We start from the raw sequence: 16815 nt of genomic DNA on the forward strand, positions 1-16815 counted from the left end.
TGAGGATTCTGCAGCAGCTTCGTGTAAGTGAAGCGCGGAGGGTTTGAATGGAGGAAATCTGACAAGGGATGTTACGCTCAGTCCAGCAGCTTTAAGGGCCGGGACTTTCTTTTGATCTGAAAATCAATTGATTCTCCATTGCCCTTGCATTGTCAATTTCTGCTCTTAGTATCCTCTCGCCTGCAAGCACAGCTCTGGGGGAGCTGGCAAGGGGGCAGCTGAGGAGAGAGGTGATTTGGGCCTGGGGGTAGCACATTAGCTGGGTGTTTCTGTTAAAGTGATCAGAGTGAATTATGGACTTTGTGGACTTTAACTGGTGATCTTTGGGTTTGCAGAATCAATGCAGGTGAATGGGGCCAGTCCCACATCCCTCTGACCTATTGTTTCAGGCTGGCTGCAGACTCAGGCAGACCTCTCTCTTCAGGTTTTCAAGGTTTCCTTTGCAATCAAGAGCCGAAAGATAGTGTCTTACATCCCAGTTCTGACTGCGACAGACAAGGAGCTCGAATCCCTGCGGTTCCCTGCTGGGGCTTCCCTGGGGGTGCTGCGGGCAGGGCGGGCAGGGGATGACAGGCCTTGCCAGCTCACTGCAGGAATGCAGTTTAGCTGCCTTTCCTGCGGGGACAATCAGTGTGCCTGCCGGGCGCCGGGATCACCCACTGCGAGGTGTATGCAGCACGCAGGGATAGGGGAACCCCTCGGGATCTCACCCGCTCTCCCTTGGGTCCAGCAGGTCCTGGGCCTCCTTTGCCTCCCTTGGTACCAGGGCTCCCAGGGGCTCCGTTGTTTCCTTTAGGTCCCTTTGCAAAGAAAGGAAATAATCAGAGTGTGTTTGATGAGAGCAGGCAGGCCAGACAGCAGGGGTCACTCCACCCACACATCCCCCAGCCACACCCCTCCCCACCCAGCCACCCACACCAAACACTCCAGCCTCAGCACAGCGCGGTGCAGGGGGATTGGGCTCCTAGGGGCTTGGCTCCCCCTCCTGCCAGACACCCCTGTCCCTGCCCCTGATCAGGGAGCCCAGGGACTGTGACTGGCCACTGGGAAGGAGCTCCTGGCCCTTTGCCCCCCCAGCCCAGGCACCCCCGAGTGCTTTCCTGGAGGAACACTGAGGCACTGACCCCTGAGTGAGGGGGCAGGACCTCTGCTACTGCTGTGAGCTGTTAGTCCCTACGGTTTGCTTTTGTGATGCAAAAGCTCCTGCCACAGCTGCCAGTGCCCACCAATGGTGAGCAGTGGGGTTACTGCTGGGAAGGCTGCATCGGGGCCCAGCACACACAAGGAAGGGCTGAGAATGAGGAGGACAGATGCAAAGCAAGGGATTTTCTGGAGAGGCAGAGCCTGCGTGGTCCCCTGTGCCAGGAAGCAGAGGTTCTAGCCCCCCCGCCCCCCACGCATGCCTGGCCACAGGGGTGCCGCCCCCCCCCCCCCCCCCGGCCATGCCCCTGGCCGCAGGCACTCTTTGGAATCCCCACCACTCCCAGCTGTAACTTCCACTTCTTTTGTCTAGTGGTTGTGCAGCACAGAACCGATTTCCCTTTCCACTACAGCAGCACTGCTACCATATCTCCCAGTGACTCTATTAGCCACTGCCACTGCGTCTGCTCCAAGCCACCCGGTGAACTGCAGGAGGCGTCTCCTTCAGTGTCACCTGGGGCACTGGCAGGCGTGCGCACGTCCCCTGCTTGTTACAGCAATGGTAGGGCTCACACCTGCCATCAGGCAGATATCAGCTCCCAGAGTGGCTGGGCCATGGCCCGTGTGTTTGAGCTGCCGGCATGGCAGCCTTGCTGTATGCTGCAGTTGCCCCATGACCACTGGGTCTGTGAATATTTTTATCTGTGGCCCCAGGGTATCACAAATGGGTTCCAGAGGGAGGGGCCTGCTCCCAGCATGGCAGGGAACCTACCCTGTTTCCTTTTTCTCCTGGGGATCCCTGGGGTCCGTTGCTGCCGGGGCGGCCAGGATCTCCCTGAAACAGCAAGAGAACAATGGTCACGAGCGACCAACTCGGTGTGCTCACACAAAAGCCTCAGTCAGGGCATCTGTTCTGACCAGTTAATCGCTTTAAACAATGATCAGCACAGGGATCAACATTTGGGGAAAGAGATTATATGCTCTGCATATGGAGAATATGTCGCAAGTATAATTACTGACGCATTACAATGCTTAAGACTGGGAAAAGTTCCTGACCTAATTAAAGATGAGCAATTGTTAAATTGGTACTGTCCCAAGTGGTTTCAAAAGCTGGAAAAGGAATGGTCCACTTGTTTGGAGTCGTGCCAGCTTTTGTCAGTGGGTGCTATGAGAGAGATGGGATCTGTGACACCTCACCCCAACCGTGACAGTTGTTCTCTTTCGAAAGATTGTATGATGACACGATCCTTGTATGTCTCATTCACGGTCTCGTTACCAGTGTTTGACCCAGACAAGGATGTGTACAGGCAATTGGTTGCTGTCCATTCTATAGGTCACCTCGAAGACGACATCTATAGGGAACGCATTAATGCGCCTCCCCTCGTGGTCTCTCACACTCCAACTCAGACGTGGAAAGTGCCACAGATGGCCTGTTGTTCTGAGAAAGGGCCTCAGTATATCTGTAGGTGTAACGTGTTTGAAACAGACACTGTTTTGTGTGGACTACAGGGAGAGAAAATACAGAATTCATCATTGTCATGTCTGGTGAGGCTGACTAAGTGGAAGACTCCGACGGAGAGGGTGACCTATGCTGGAAGTAACCAATTTTGCATGGTTACCAACCAAAAGAGGTACCAATATGGTCCCTTGGAGTGTCCTGTCACAGAGCCAAATTTTTGTTTTACTCCAAAGTAACCCACTTTAATAGGAAATCAAGCTATTTCCCCTATTCCCACTTTTGAGAACATCACCATTATTCAGTCCGACCCAGCCTATCAGGATTTAACTATCCAAAGCACACCCACCTTTCTTGTCTACATTCCCCCATTAGGGTTACAGCTAAAATCATTAATGGCTCGTAAGGAGACTCACCTCATCCAAATTACTAACGATATGGACAAAGCCCAACAAGTTATTACCCGATTAATGAATGAAAGTAATGAGCCTGCAACAACTCCCAGGGAAAATTTTGGATTAAAAGAATGGGTGGTTTATCCAAGGAATTGCAATTGGAATTAATTTCCTTATTTTAGGTTGCCTGCAGTATAAATCCAACAAACCCAAGCCAAAACCTAGACAGACACCTAGACAGGCACCACGTGGTGAGGAACATGAATATGTATACATGGTGCCCGTTCTAGATACATACCAAAATCTGCCCAGGTATGAAACTGGTGTTGAAACTGTCCCCACAGATACTAAATCCTATCTATGTGACGGGGTTCATTGGTGCAAACCACCCCGTCAAAGGGGGCGTGTAGCCCTAAGGATTAATCTGCTTGCTTGCATAGGTCTATCTTTTCTTATAAGTTTATGTATTTGATGTATTGTAATAGGTTTATAGATTTATATTAAAAATAAGTTTTGCTGAAATGCAAGAGACCTACAGGCCAAAAACCTGTATGTTAAGCTAAGGCAAAGTTAGCATATTTATATCGGGACCTTTTACCCAGAAAAGTAAAGTTGGCCTACATTTATTACCCAAATAGACAAAAAGCACCCCCGCCTATGTCTAAGACCTTTCCCTAGACCAATAGACAATGAAGGATGGCAGAGGGGATTTTTCAAAGTTGTACCCACAGACGTAACCAGTACACCACAAGTGCGCACGTACGCACATCCATACTAGCCTATGGGGTAAGTGCACCCTAACATTTCTGTGGGGGAGGAATGAAATTTGGGCATAAGAGGAAGGATTTCCGGCATTTATGCCTATAAAAAGGCGATCCACCTCGCTATTGGGGTCGATCTATCTATCTATCTACTCTTCATTGTCTCCATCTTCAACTACGTATCGATGCTCCCCATCTACGACGGCTATTAACTATTAATAGGCCGTACTTAGTTTCTTTTCAAACTTTAAGTTTTAAGGGGACTCGGCTAAGCTTGGTTTCCCTGAAGCTTTATTTTCCATTTAGTTTTTATTTAGTTAAGTTAGAGAGTAAACAGCTTTGACAGCTCTTCGCATTAGTTTCCTCTGCACACCCCTGCAAGAGGTGTGAAATCGGAACCGCCAGAGGCGAGGTCCTGCGTCTTCCAACACCAGGTTAGCAAAACAGGGGGTGAGTATTAACCAAAGTTTGCCACACATAATATTGTATTACCATATGTATGTCTTAAATAACTGTGATACAATTATAATTTTGTAATTCTAACTGTTTTACCATTTACTTACTATTTCATTAATTTTAATAAAAAGTCTTTATGACTATATCTGCCTCAGTATGAGCTTCCTGTCATACCCCGAGGGTCCCTTTAGAAACTCTGTGAAGCTTGATTTGGGACAAGAATTTTATCTTCTGATCAAACAGATTGGCGAGCCACAAACCCATACTATTAATATTTGTAATTAATCATTATTAATATCATTAATTAAAATAATTACATAAAATTTAATTAAGTTGATAAATTAAATCAACATAATTAACACACCCCAAATCAGGCTACAGACCTGAGCTAGACCAGCTCAGAACAGGATGTGTGTGTGTGTGTGTTGTGTGTGTGTGTGTGGGGCGGGGTTCTTATAGCCTCACAGGGACACAGGCAGGACTCCAAACAAGCCACCTCCTCCTGTCCTCTCCAGCTCAGCTGGAGTCTCTCCCATGCGCCATCTAGTGGCTGTGTCACACAACTGCTGCAGCAGCGCAGCACTCTCCAACAGCCTTCGGAAACTCGGCATCAATTGCCACAGTTGTATTGCTGTGAACTCTGCGCTCACACACACGCAACCTCTTATTCTGACAGTTACCCAGAGGGCACAAACAAGGGCTGGGGGATCACAGGTGCCTTTCACAAGTCACCCCAGCGCACACAGGGTAAAGGAAGCAGTGAAACTGAGCAACACATTCTCAGGGGAAGTCTCCCACTTTCTCTGCATTTCCATTCCCCACAGGGCTGTGTCCACCGCGGGCGGAACTGGGCACTGCTCCGCAGATGGATACAGCTGTGGCCTGGGGATTTTAGCTCTCCCGCTTGGTGCTCTGTCCAGACTCTGCCACTCTGCTCTCTGGTTTGGAATTCACGTACCTTTACGCCTTCATCTCCTTTTTCTCCTTGATCTCCTGCATCTCCTGGGTAACCATCAGGGCCCTAGGGAGGGAAAGGACAAAGAACCGTCTGCCTGCAGTAATAACAGTGCGTCGCTCTCCACCAGATAAAACACCTCCCCTAGAAAATCACTTTGCAGTGAGAGCAGCTTCAGATACAAGAATGGCTTCAACTTGCAGCTAGTGGGAACAAAACAGAGGCCAGCTCTCATCACCTTGCTGCTCCCCTTGTGCGTCGGCAGGAGACCGTGGTGTGCGTTCCACACTGCGCTCTCGTGCACGGCCCAGCACTGGGCAGCGTGACAACTGGGCAGGGAGACTCACTGCTCGTGATGCAGGCTAAGCCTGCCCTGCGATGGTGAACCACACCTTGGCTGATTAAGCACAAGAAAACATTCCTACCTTGTCCCCAGGGTCTCCCTTACAGCCAGGGGATCCAATCCGTCCCAGACTGCCCTGCAGAGGTTACAACAGAAAGAGGGGAGAGAAAACCGGAGAGTCAGGGGGAAAGAATTAGGAGTTTCTGGTCTATCACAGTAAATAATTGAACCCCAAAGCTAATCACAAGGGTCTGGCACAAGGATGCCAGATAGAGAGGGACTGCAAATATCGACCTTCAACAAAAAAGGAGAGCACAGCCCTGGGCGTGTTGGTGAAACGCCTGGCAGGCAGCAGTGATGCCCTGCAGGTGGTGCAGGGAGGCAGCTTCAGCACCCTGGAGGGGGCACGGGAGAGATGCCCTGCCTATATATCAAGTCCCTTTTTCATGCTGGGCTCTGTGGGTGCTGAGGTCCCCGCAGTGCCCAGAGGAGGTGTAGAAGGGAGGGCTGAAGGCTGGTCTGTGGAAGGTGTTTTGGCAGGTACGGGAGAGGGACAGATCCTGCCCGCCCCCAGGAAAGAATTCTCTGATATTTTCTTGTATTTCACTTTCATCGATGGCAACAGCTTCTCTCCAGCCTCAGGCATCGGGAAACCCCATCAGTAAACGACCAGAACACCGGAGCTGGACTGGGCACGGCTTGTCCCTTGTGTGGCGTTACCTTCTGTCCATCGGTGCCGTTCCTTCCTGCGAAACCAGCTGCCCCCTGGGACCAAAGGAAAAGAAGTAATTAGCTTGCTAGAGACTCTCTGAGGCTCTAAGCTGGGATAGGTGCTGCATGAAAGGTGCCTTCTTACCTTCCGGCCGTCGCCTCCAAACTCGCCCTGCGGAGAAAGGGGACAATGCGTAGTCAGCTCTGGGTACACTGCACCGCTCACCCCTCCTAATGACGACTACTGTGTCCTAGCTGCCCCCTCCCCGCCCCTTTCTGCTCATGAAGTGTTTGCAAGCAGATCACCAAGTTCTCAGATTTGTTCGTTACGGGCAACGATTCAGTTACATCCTCGCAGCACCCCCTCCTCACTCCCGCAGGCACAGACATGGGGCAGTGTGTTGTCAATGCGCCACACCCTGGGCCAGATCCTCAGCTGGCGAAAACTGGCATATCTGCATTGACTTCCTGGGAACTACCCTGGCCTACACCAGCCCTGGTCTGGCCACGTGTTGCTTAGTTGCATAAATCACATGCTACTGTTTCTGCTCCCACCTAGGATGATTTATGTAATTTACCAACATACTTTGATTTCAAATACTACCTTTGAATCTACAATTCTGAGTTCACTGGCGATGAGTATTCAGTCGTGGGAGTCTGAAATGCACTTTCCATGTAGTAAAGGTAGCAAAGTTAAAGCACAGACGTGTGGGGGAGAGGCCACAAACATGGAGAGACGCCCACAGTCAAGTTCCACTATGAACAAAATCCTTGTAGAATATTCCTCCTCATTTTCCCAGCTACTGCTACTATTGTTCCCAGCCCCGTCTCTAAACATGCACCCGTGGAAATGCCCCACTGGCCCATTACACAGTGCTCAGAGACCAGCATCAGAGGCTCTTTCTTACCTTGTCTCCTTTCAGACCAGGAATACCCTAGGGCAAGAAAAAACACAAAAACCTTTCTGTTAGTGTCTGTGGGTGGGTGGAGGTGGGGGAAGCGAAGGGCTCTGGGCAGGCAGGCAGATGGACTCAGAGATGCAACTATTGCAGAAAGTAGGAGACGGCCAGCTAGAGTGAGGGAGAGACAGGCCGAGATCCCCAGCACTCCACACTGCTTGGTGCAAACACAGAACAGCAGTGTCTGGATCCTGACAGAGCTTTCAGCCTGTGGGTGCCATCAGACCCGGCCCCTTTGGACACGTGTTCATTCCCACCCAACGAACATGCAATGCCCTCCAGGAACATGGAGACTCTGCCTGTTTGATAATGATCTGCGCTGACAGGCAGTATCAATCTCCAGGCTGGTCCCTGCCATGCCCCTCCTCGGGGCTAACCTGCGGCACCACTCAAGCATCCCCTGGCGCAGTGGTGGGCGGGACGGACCTGACTGCTGAGTGGAATGGGGGCCAGGAGCATGTAACACTCCTGATGTGCTCCAGGCTGCCCTGGCTACTCATCCGCTTCCAGGTTCCATGCAGGGTGATTGTTCCCCCAAGCCCTTCCAAGGGCTTAGGGACCACCCACCTGCTCGAGCGCCCTCATGCGGCACGGAGCTGATGTGCAGTGGCTAGAGACCAGGCCTACCTGCAAAGGGCCCTGGCGGAGGAACGCTCTGCCTGCTTGCTGACCTGCAGGGGGCAGGGCAAGGGGCACCTGTCTGGCCAAGCAGCTACTTGCGGCTGCAGCCTCCCTGCATGTCTGAGGTGGGCTGCGGTAGCGCAAGGGCAGGGGCCATCTGTCCTGCCCACGGCAGACAGCCCACAGGAAGCCTTGTCATAACAATGTCTTGCACCCAGCTGTCACAATGCTGCAGGCCAAAATTCGGCTGAATAGATTCCCTTCAGCAAAAATCTCCTCTCTCGTGGACGGATCCAAAGTCCCGGGGAGACAAGTGACTGACTCTGGCAGGCTGTGGGGCAGGCCGTGTGCCCTCCCCCAGCCCCATGGCCTCGCAGCGGTGCTGTAAGTTGCGCACTAGACTGGCAGCTACGCAGCACACACGCCACGCGCACCACTGCTGAATCCGAACCAGAATGCAGGCAGACAGCTCAGCCACCGGCGCAGGATTCGTTACCTTGGGACCAGGGTATCCAATGGGACCTTCGATACCTGGGTCACCCTTAAAGAAAGAAGATATGGGAGTTAGTCCAAAGTCAGTCAGTTTCCAGCTGACCCAGCACGGTGCTGCTCGCCAGCAGGCGGAAGGGGGATTTGACACCACTCACCCGTCGCCCTTTGAGCCCAGGACCTCCTGGTTCACCCATGTTCCCCTTTGCACCCTGCAAATAAAGCACACAAAGAGCAGCGTGACTTTTCATTCGTGGTCAGCAGAGGGCACCACGTGCTGGCCCCTCTCCCGCAGCGGAGCGCAGCCCAGAGTGGAGTGGGCTGTGCTCAGCGCCGAGGAGTGCAGGAGATGGACGGACACACAATATGGACTCAGAGCTCTGCTTTGTGGGCAGGGGACTATGCAGCCCAGCTGAGCATGTGACAGCTGCCCGTCACTGAGTGTACTAGCCTAGGGCACTGGCTGGGGCTGCCCTGCCGTGCCCTGGGGAGAACAGTGTGCAGGGGGAGGGGCACTGCCCAGGCACCCCGGGAGTGGGGGAGGGGAAGACGAAAGGGGCATCTGGGGAGAGAGGAGAATCAGGGTCACCACGGGAGCCTGGCCTGGGGCAGCCTGTGGGGGTGGTTAGGAGTGAGCCTAGAGCCCGGGTGACAGGGGTGGTTACTGGGAGTGGGGAGGGGTCCCCAGTTCCTTTGGTCTCCAGCACAGCAAGAGTGGGGTGGTGCTGGGTTTGTGACGCCGCAGGGGACGGGTTTTCCTGCACCTCTCTCTGTTCCAGGCTGTGAATCAGCGTGAGCCAAGGAGAGCCCGGCTGCAGCTGTGGGGTTTGCAGCCTGCAGGTCAGCAAAGGCAATGACAGCTTGGGCTTGGCTGGTCGGTGTCATCGCCCAGTTCCCAAGCCCAGCAGTCTAAGGACTCACCCAGCACGGCCCCTCCTGCCCACCAGGTGTGTGTCACTCACCTTCTGCCCCCGGTAGCCCTTGGGCCCAGGCGGGCCTGCGATCTCCAGACAGCTCATCTTGTAGCACTGAAATAAACCAGATTAAACATGAGGCACGCGGCACGACGTGTGGGGAAAGCCAGGTGGAGAGCCAGGCCAGGATGACAGAGGTAATGGAAACAACTGGCAGCCTTTAGGGACCTTCAGAAGCCTCATTCTCAGTCCCCAGGAGCTGATCTCGCTGTGCCCACTGGCTCCCTAGCGAGAAGGCTGAGACTGCTGCTGCTCTGTGTATGGGCCCTGCCCTCTGCAGCCAGCCTGGAGTTTCAGGCCTGAATCATAGAATATCAGGGTTGGAAGGGACCTCAGGAGGTATCTAGTCCAACCCCCTGCTCAAAGCAGGACCAATTCCCAACTAAATCATCCCAGCCAGGGCTTTGTCAAGCCGGGCCTTAAAAACCTCTAAGGAAGGAGATTCCACCACCTCCCTAGGTAATCCATTCCAGGGCTTCACCACCCTCCTAGTGAAAAAGTTTTTCCTAATATCCAACCTAGACCTCCCCCATTGCAACTTGAGACCATTACTCCTTGTTCTGTCATCTGGTACCACTGAGAACAGTCTAGATCCATCCTCTTTGGAATCCCCTTTCAGGTAGTTGAAAGCAGCTATCAAATCCCATCTCATTCTTCTCTTCTGCAGACTAAACAATCCTAGTTCCCTCAGCCTCTCCTCGTAAGTCATGTGCTCTAGCCCCCTAATCATTTTTGTTGCCCTCCGCTGGACTCTTTCCAATTTTTCCACATCCTTCTTGTAGGGTGGGGCCCAAAACTGGACACAGTACTCCAGAAGAGGCCTCACCAATGTCGAATAGATGGGAATGATCACGTCTCTCGATCTGCTGGAAATGCCCCTACTTATACAGCCCAAAATGCCGTTAGCCTTCTTGGCAACAAGGGGCTGGGCTGGGCACACACTGAGTTTTGGCCTAGGCAGCACCCAGCCTGAGGGAACATTGAGGTTGGGATGCTGACACTGCCCAGTGTCAGTCTAGCTCCGCTCCCATAGGCCTTGGGGGAACACCCCCGTTTGCTCTGATGGGATCTCAGAGTGGGGCCACCAGGCAGCGTGGTGGAAAATCCCACCCTAGACTTCAGAAGGGGAACCGGCCAGGAGCCCCCACATCCTGGCCTGGCTGGGGGCAGCCCTGGGGAGCAGGGACTGTTAACGCTTAGCCTTAACGGCGCTCTGGCCTGGTTGGGTTTAAAGAGCATCTCTGTGCAGTTCTTATGCCCTTTGGGCCCTAGTGCATCTGAAGCTCTCCTGCACGTCTGTGTGGGCAGATAAACGGACAATGGGAGTATAGGTGAGGCTAGACACCAACTGAAACATTCGCTTCCCTCTGACGTACAGGATGCCGCCGAGACCCCTTTGCACATTTTTGCTCCTTTCTCCTCAGCAGGCCTGGGGACTAATCAACCAACGCTGGTGTCTATGGTCTGGGTCTGCTGCTGCCCTCCGCTCTGGGCAGTCAGGCAGGATAGTTGAGGCTATGGTCTCAGCCAGCTCTTCTCATGAAAAACTGCCACAAAGTGCCTGGGGCTTTTGCCTGAGGAAGGTGGGCAGGAAAACGCCAAGTTCTCCCCTAGAGGTCCAAGGTGACACTAAGTGAATTAATGGAGGGGCTGCACAGCCTGTGTTATTGGAACAAAGCTCTCCAAGTTGGGCCTCCATGTGCGCATGAGAGCTGGGCTGTCTCTACAGCATGAATGCAGCCACCGATTTGCTCCTGTAGGCCGAAGGGGTCTTTATAAGAGACCTAAAAGCCAGCTAAGGTACTTAAATACTATCCACACCCACAGAGCTGAGCCCCTCGAGAGTTTGATATTAAACAAGTTGAACAAATAAAGAAGCGAGAAAGATCTTGGTTCGCGTTGGCCTGGGCATTGAATCATTAAGTTCTTTCACTCCCCAAAGCAGTTCAATAAAACAAACCGTTACAGTGGAATAAATGGCCTCATGGGAGCAGTGCCTGCCTCTTCCATCTGATGGTGACTTTGCAGCCTCCAGGGCAGTGATGCAGGCTGCTAGGTCCTGCTGCTGTTTTCTAACCCAGAATTTCATATCTGTGTGTATTTCCTTCCAGCCTGAAGGAGCCAGAAACACTTCACAAAACTTTATAGAGGCAGAAATCACTATGCCTAGCACTGAAATGCAGCCACCTCTGGGGACACAGCAGCTGTTTATTTATGCTCAGCAAAACTAACCTGGGATTTAGGGCAGGAACTGAGGATCCTGCTGTTTCATTTGAACTAAAAGGCAACATGACCTTGTCCCTGACCCCACACTGAGTTCCACATGGGTGCAGGGGTCCAGCTGCCTGGAGCTCAGTGCAGGATCAGGGTTACTCATCTGTGGTACAATCCAATCTCATTGGCGTGAGCAAGCTGCGTGAAGGTGTTGTTCACTCACCTCGCCATAGGCTTCATGTTTCTGTGAGAGAGAGAGAGAGAGAGAGAGAGAGAGAGAGAAAAATCAGATCATTTCGATAAAAAAGCATGAGGAGACCTGGCATGCTTCCTCCTCCTGGAGCTGGGCAGTCCTGGCACTCCCCACTAGGAGCAGGGAAAGCGGGAGACAGTAGTTGTATGGTTTAAAAGCAACATACAATAACCCAAGCAGTAGTGACTTTCAGTCCCAGGTGTGAGATACGGAGGTGAGACTACTCCGATTTCTGACACATAGGTTGGGTATCCTGTTGTCCAAGGACAAAGGCCCCGATTCTGCGTATTGTTCTGTATGAGCCCAGGCCTCTGGGTGGGAGCACAGGCCTGTTGGATGGAATAACCTGCAGACTGGGGCCACAGACTGCAGAACTCCTGCAAAGGAGACATCCCCTTTCAAGAAAAGAGAAGGGCTAACTCGCTCTGTCTCCTTTACATGTAGGGTAGCACTTATCACTGGTACACATTTTAAACCATAGAGAATGCAAGAGCGCAGTACATTCGCCTTCCCCAGCTGGGACCGTAGGGCCAGTCCTGCAGAGTCGTCCACTTGGGCGTAATGTTACGCACTGTGCGTAGCGCTGCTACTGTCAAAGGGACGGCACACGCTGCCCAAAGCTGAGCACGTGCATGAGCTTTACGGAGGCAGGGCCGGGAACTGGATTGTATTGAAAACTCTGGTCAAGTTTTGCCCTGTGTTTTCAGTGAGTGACAGTGAAAGGCAAGGTCTTGGCCCCTTTCCCAGTTATTGGTGGTTAGAGAGTGTTTGTGACTGCAGCTTTGTCCTTTGAGATGTTCTAGCCCCCATCACCCCAGGGTCTGGGCACCTCACAATTGGTACTGGACGTCCCCCCCATGAGCAGGGCAGGGCTGTTGTCCTTATTGTACAGATGGGATCTGAGGCACAGAGAGGTGAAGTTACTTGCCCAGGGTCACACAGCAAATCTGTACCAGAGCCAGGACTTGACCCCCACAGCTCTCCCACGTCCTGGGCTAGTTCCCTCATCACAGGGCCATCCTTCCCCTCCGTTGCAGTGTGTGATTTCAATGGACCGACTCCCATGCAGAGCGTTCAGCACGTACATGAGCGTTTGCAGGACAGGCCTTCGAGTGCTATTACGCCAATAAGGTTTTAAAGGATGGATTTATGTCAGACAATACTTGGATAGAACAGAACATCCATGAACTTAATTATGCCGTGCTGTGGCAGCCATGTTAGTTCCAGGATATTAGAGAGACAAGGTGAGTGAGGGAATATCTTTTATTGGACCAACTTCTGGTGGTGAGAGACAAGCTTCTGAGTGCGATATTACCTCACCCACCTTCTCTCTCTCATAGACTTTGTTTGCCAAGGTTTTTTTTAAAGTGGTCCTAAACTTTGGCTCCTAATTCATTATTTGGGCATTTGAATGGGTTACCTGATTTTCATCAGTGTCAAGTACCCAGGAGTTTCCACTGAAAATAAGGGCTGCTGGTTTTGTTAGTTATGAGTTGAAGTGGACTGTAAGACTGTAGTTTTAAATACTAGACTGCATACACTGATCAGTCACATCTAGTGCAGCATGCTGCAAAGAGGGAAGAAGAGGTTAATATTTGGGGGAACACTGATTTTGTGCAAATCTGGGCCCCGATCCTTTCAAGACTTATGGACGTCTGTAGCCTTCCTAGTAAAGTACAAGCGCGTTTGCTGGGGTGGAGAATTGGACACTGCAAACAAAGAAAGAATTAACTAAGCCTTGAACATGAAACCAGTAAGAATCCTAAGGAAGTTTACCAATCATTTTTTAGTCAGACCCTGAGCCTGCAGACACATATGCACATTCTTAACTGCTTGCATCTGAGTAGGGGATCCACTGAACACTTCTTGTGGGTCCATCAGCTGCTGCAATAGCAAACTTTCATTGTAAAAACATGCCCTAGTTGTCAAAGGTGCTGAGTATCTGCTGTTGTCACTGAAGTCAGATCTGGAGGGAGCTCAGCACCTGAACGTTTCTAGCCCTTTATGGCTTTGGAGAAAACCTAACTGTAAATGCTTACAGTGCTCTACCTATCTTGGTATTGAGAGTTTGCCTTGCACAGGGTGCCCAGGTCTTCCTGAGCATTAAGAGAGACCGACAGCATCTAACCTCCTCAGGTCGGTGTGAACTGATCTTCTTACCCCAAGGGGGCAAGAACTCAGTGAAGTGTCAGCCTGGCTAACTACTTCATTTCACTCCAGCAGAGACATCCTGCTCCGAGAGGTTGTGGGAGGGATTTAGGATTGGGGGTGGAGCTTCTTTTCACCCTGACTCCTATTCCGAATAGAGGGAAACTGACAGCAGTGGAGACTCCGCCATTCCCAGAGTGACAAAATGCAGGTTTCAGGAGCTAACCTTCCTCACCCAGGAGAGCGACTGGTGAACTGCAGATTGACCGTTTACATCCCCTCCTCCCACAAAGAGGTATTGGCACCAATTCTAACATTATGAAGTAAAGTAATTCACCATAAAACTGGTGGCTCAAGTCTGGCTTACGGGGCTTCTAGGATATATGGAAGGAACACAGACATGGCAATGATAAAAGGTGATGACTTGGCCCATCATAATCTCTCTCCTTGGGATGATCTGTCAGGGGGAAGGGGGCTCTGACACAAATTTCCCCCCTAAATATTTATTTACCAGCTTATTAAACTGTGTGCGCCAGCTGCTTCAACAGTGCCCAACCTCTGGGCCAGGCCTGGGCTGCACATGCCTTTTGTACTGATTTACCCATTCTGCTAACAGGTGGGAGGGTTAGCGTGGTACAACTGCCTAGTGTGGACACACTTCTACTGGTATAAAGGTGCTTATACCAGTATAGTTTATTCTCCTCATTCCCTGTGGAGTAAGGCTTGGTCTGCAATTAAAAGCCATGTCAGCATAGCTACAGGTGTGAAAAAACACATCCCGACAGCCGTAGCTATGCTGACAGTGCAGACACAACTATGTCGATGGAAGAGTGCTTCTCTCAATGTGGCCAATGTTTTTTGGGGAGGTGGCATTCCTGCACTGACAGAAAAGCTCCTTCTGTTGGTGTAGGTTGTGTCTACATGAGGAGGCTATGCTGGTATGGGCCCCATAGTGTACACATAGACTAAGCAGTACTGGCATAAGCACTTTAATCCTGGTATAACTGCATCCACTAGGGGTTTTGCTGGCTTATCTGTACCAGTACAGTCAGAGCAGTACAACTTTTGTGTATAGACAAGCCCCTGGATCACCTGTCCTTAGTCCCCAATGCCTCTGTCCCATCAGCCCGGTCCAACAAGATCTCTATTGCATCCCTACATGTGTCACATCGGCCTGACCCTGCACCCTCTGGCTGCAGCGTCAGGCTGGAGTTGTGTGCGCCAACGTCCCTTACCATGACTTGGATAATCCGGTCAATGGTGTCCTCGTTCACCTCGATGGCACCTCTCTTGGTGGTGGAATAGTTGTTGCGGTACAGCTCGTGGGGGAGGTTGGCGATCTCCCGGAGACCCTGCTCGAAGATGTTCTGGCTGGGGGCCACTGCAAAGAGCTTGATCCCTGCATCCCGGGCCTTCTCGGCCTGCATCTTCATCCCGCCACAGGGGCTGCCCGTCACATGGCCGTCGGTGATGACCACAGCGAAGTTTACGGCACGGTCTTGGTGGGTCGGGATCTGAGCGGTCATGTTGGATATCGCGCAGTCTGTGAACGTGCCCCGGCCAATGTACCTGATGCCATTCAGCTTGGAGAGGTACACGTCCTTGAGGTTGGTCAAGGCACTGTAAACCTCCACCACGTCTGAGAAGTGAAGTCCCCCGAAATTCCATGTGATGGAGACCTGGTTCTGGTAGACCTCGGTCTCCAGTTTATTGATGAAGGCCGGGATGAACTGCTTCATGTGATCCACCAGACTCTGGATGGGCACAGTCTGCAGGGCAATGCTCTCCGAGGTGTCAATGACAAAGTACACGTTGATGGGGCAGTCTGTCTTCTCTGTATGGAGACAATGGGGCAGATAGCATCAGGATGGGACTGAGTGCGCCACTCAGGCACCAGACTGGGCAGGAAAACCCCCCACAGAGCAGTGAGCACACAGTGTGCAGGAGCACACGACACAGACCTACCCCTTCTGCACATGGAACACCCCTAGAGGGGCTTATGGTGATGGCTCATGGAAATTACTATTGGTTAGAAACCACGTCATAAGAATGGCCAGACTGGGTCAGAAGAAGGTCCATCTAGCCCAGTATCCTGTCTTCCAACAGTGGCCAATGCCAGGTGCCCCAGAGGGAATGAACAGAACAAGTAATCATCAAGTGATTCATCCCCTGTCGCTTATTCCCAGCTTCTGGCAAACAGAGGCTAGGGACACCATCCTGGCTAATAGCCATTGATGGACCTATCCTCCATGAATTTATCTAGTTGTTTTTTGAACCCTGTTATAGTCTTTGCCAGAGGATGTTGTGAAGGTCAAGTGTCCCACAGGTTGACTGTGTGTTGTGTGAAGAAATACTTCCTTTTGTTTATTTTAAACCTGCTGCCTATTAATTTCATTTCGTGACTCCTAGTTCTTGTGTTATGAGAAGGGGTAAACAACACCTCCTTATTTACTTTCTCCACACCAGTCATGAGTTTATAGACCTCTATCATATCCCCCCTTAGTTGTCTCTTTTCTAAGCTGAAAAGTCCCAGTCTTATTAATCTCTCCTCATACGGAAGCTGTTCCATACCCCTAATTATTTTTGTTGCCCTTTTCTGAAAATTTTCTAATTCCAATATATCTTTTTTGAGATGGGGCAACCACATCTGCATGCAGTGTTCAAGATGTGGGTGTACCATGGATTTATATAGAGGCAATATGATATTTTCTATCTATCATTAAGAAAGGGATAGATAGAATTTTTTTTTTTTTTAATTTTCTATCTATCCCTTTCTTAACGATTCCCAACATCAGGGTTGGAAGGGATCTCAGGAGGGCATCTAGTCCAAGCCCCTGCTCAAAGCAGGACCAATCCCCAACTAAATCATCCCAGCCAGGGCTTTGTCAAGCCTGACCTTAAAAATCTCTAAGGAAGGATATTCCACCACCTCCCTAGGTA

General features: G+C 51.3%; 1 protein-coding gene across 2 annotated transcripts in view; it reads right to left on the reverse strand.

Annotated features, from left to right (window-relative positions):
- The window catches only part of COL6A2 (collagen type VI alpha 2 chain), a 50476-nt gene that overhangs the window by 26100 nt on the left and 7561 nt on the right, over positions 1 to 16815 (reverse strand). For both annotated transcript variants that reach the window (XM_024211120.3, XM_024211121.3), the window contains exons 3-14: positions 15111 to 15709; positions 11698 to 11718; positions 9249 to 9314; positions 8445 to 8498; positions 8294 to 8338; positions 7126 to 7152; positions 6363 to 6389; positions 6227 to 6271; positions 5589 to 5642; positions 5167 to 5229; positions 1913 to 1975; positions 711 to 800 (exon numbers count right to left, since the gene is read on the reverse strand). In XM_024211120.3, coding sequence (XP_024066888.2) covers positions 711 to 800; positions 1913 to 1975; positions 5167 to 5229; positions 5589 to 5642; positions 6227 to 6271; positions 6363 to 6389; positions 7126 to 7152; positions 8294 to 8338; positions 8445 to 8498; positions 9249 to 9314; positions 11698 to 11718; positions 15111 to 15709 — 1154 coding nt within the window. The remainder of the gene's footprint in view (positions 1 to 710; positions 801 to 1912; positions 1976 to 5166; positions 5230 to 5588; positions 5643 to 6226; positions 6272 to 6362; positions 6390 to 7125; positions 7153 to 8293; positions 8339 to 8444; positions 8499 to 9248; positions 9315 to 11697; positions 11719 to 15110; positions 15710 to 16815) is intronic.

This window comes from Terrapene carolina, unplaced genomic scaffold (genome assembly GCF_002925995.2).
Source record: "Terrapene carolina triunguis isolate 2854851 unplaced genomic scaffold, T_m_triunguis-2.0 Scaffold380, whole genome shotgun sequence".
Lineage (NCBI taxonomy): Eukaryota > Metazoa > Chordata > Testudines > Emydidae > Terrapene > Terrapene triunguis.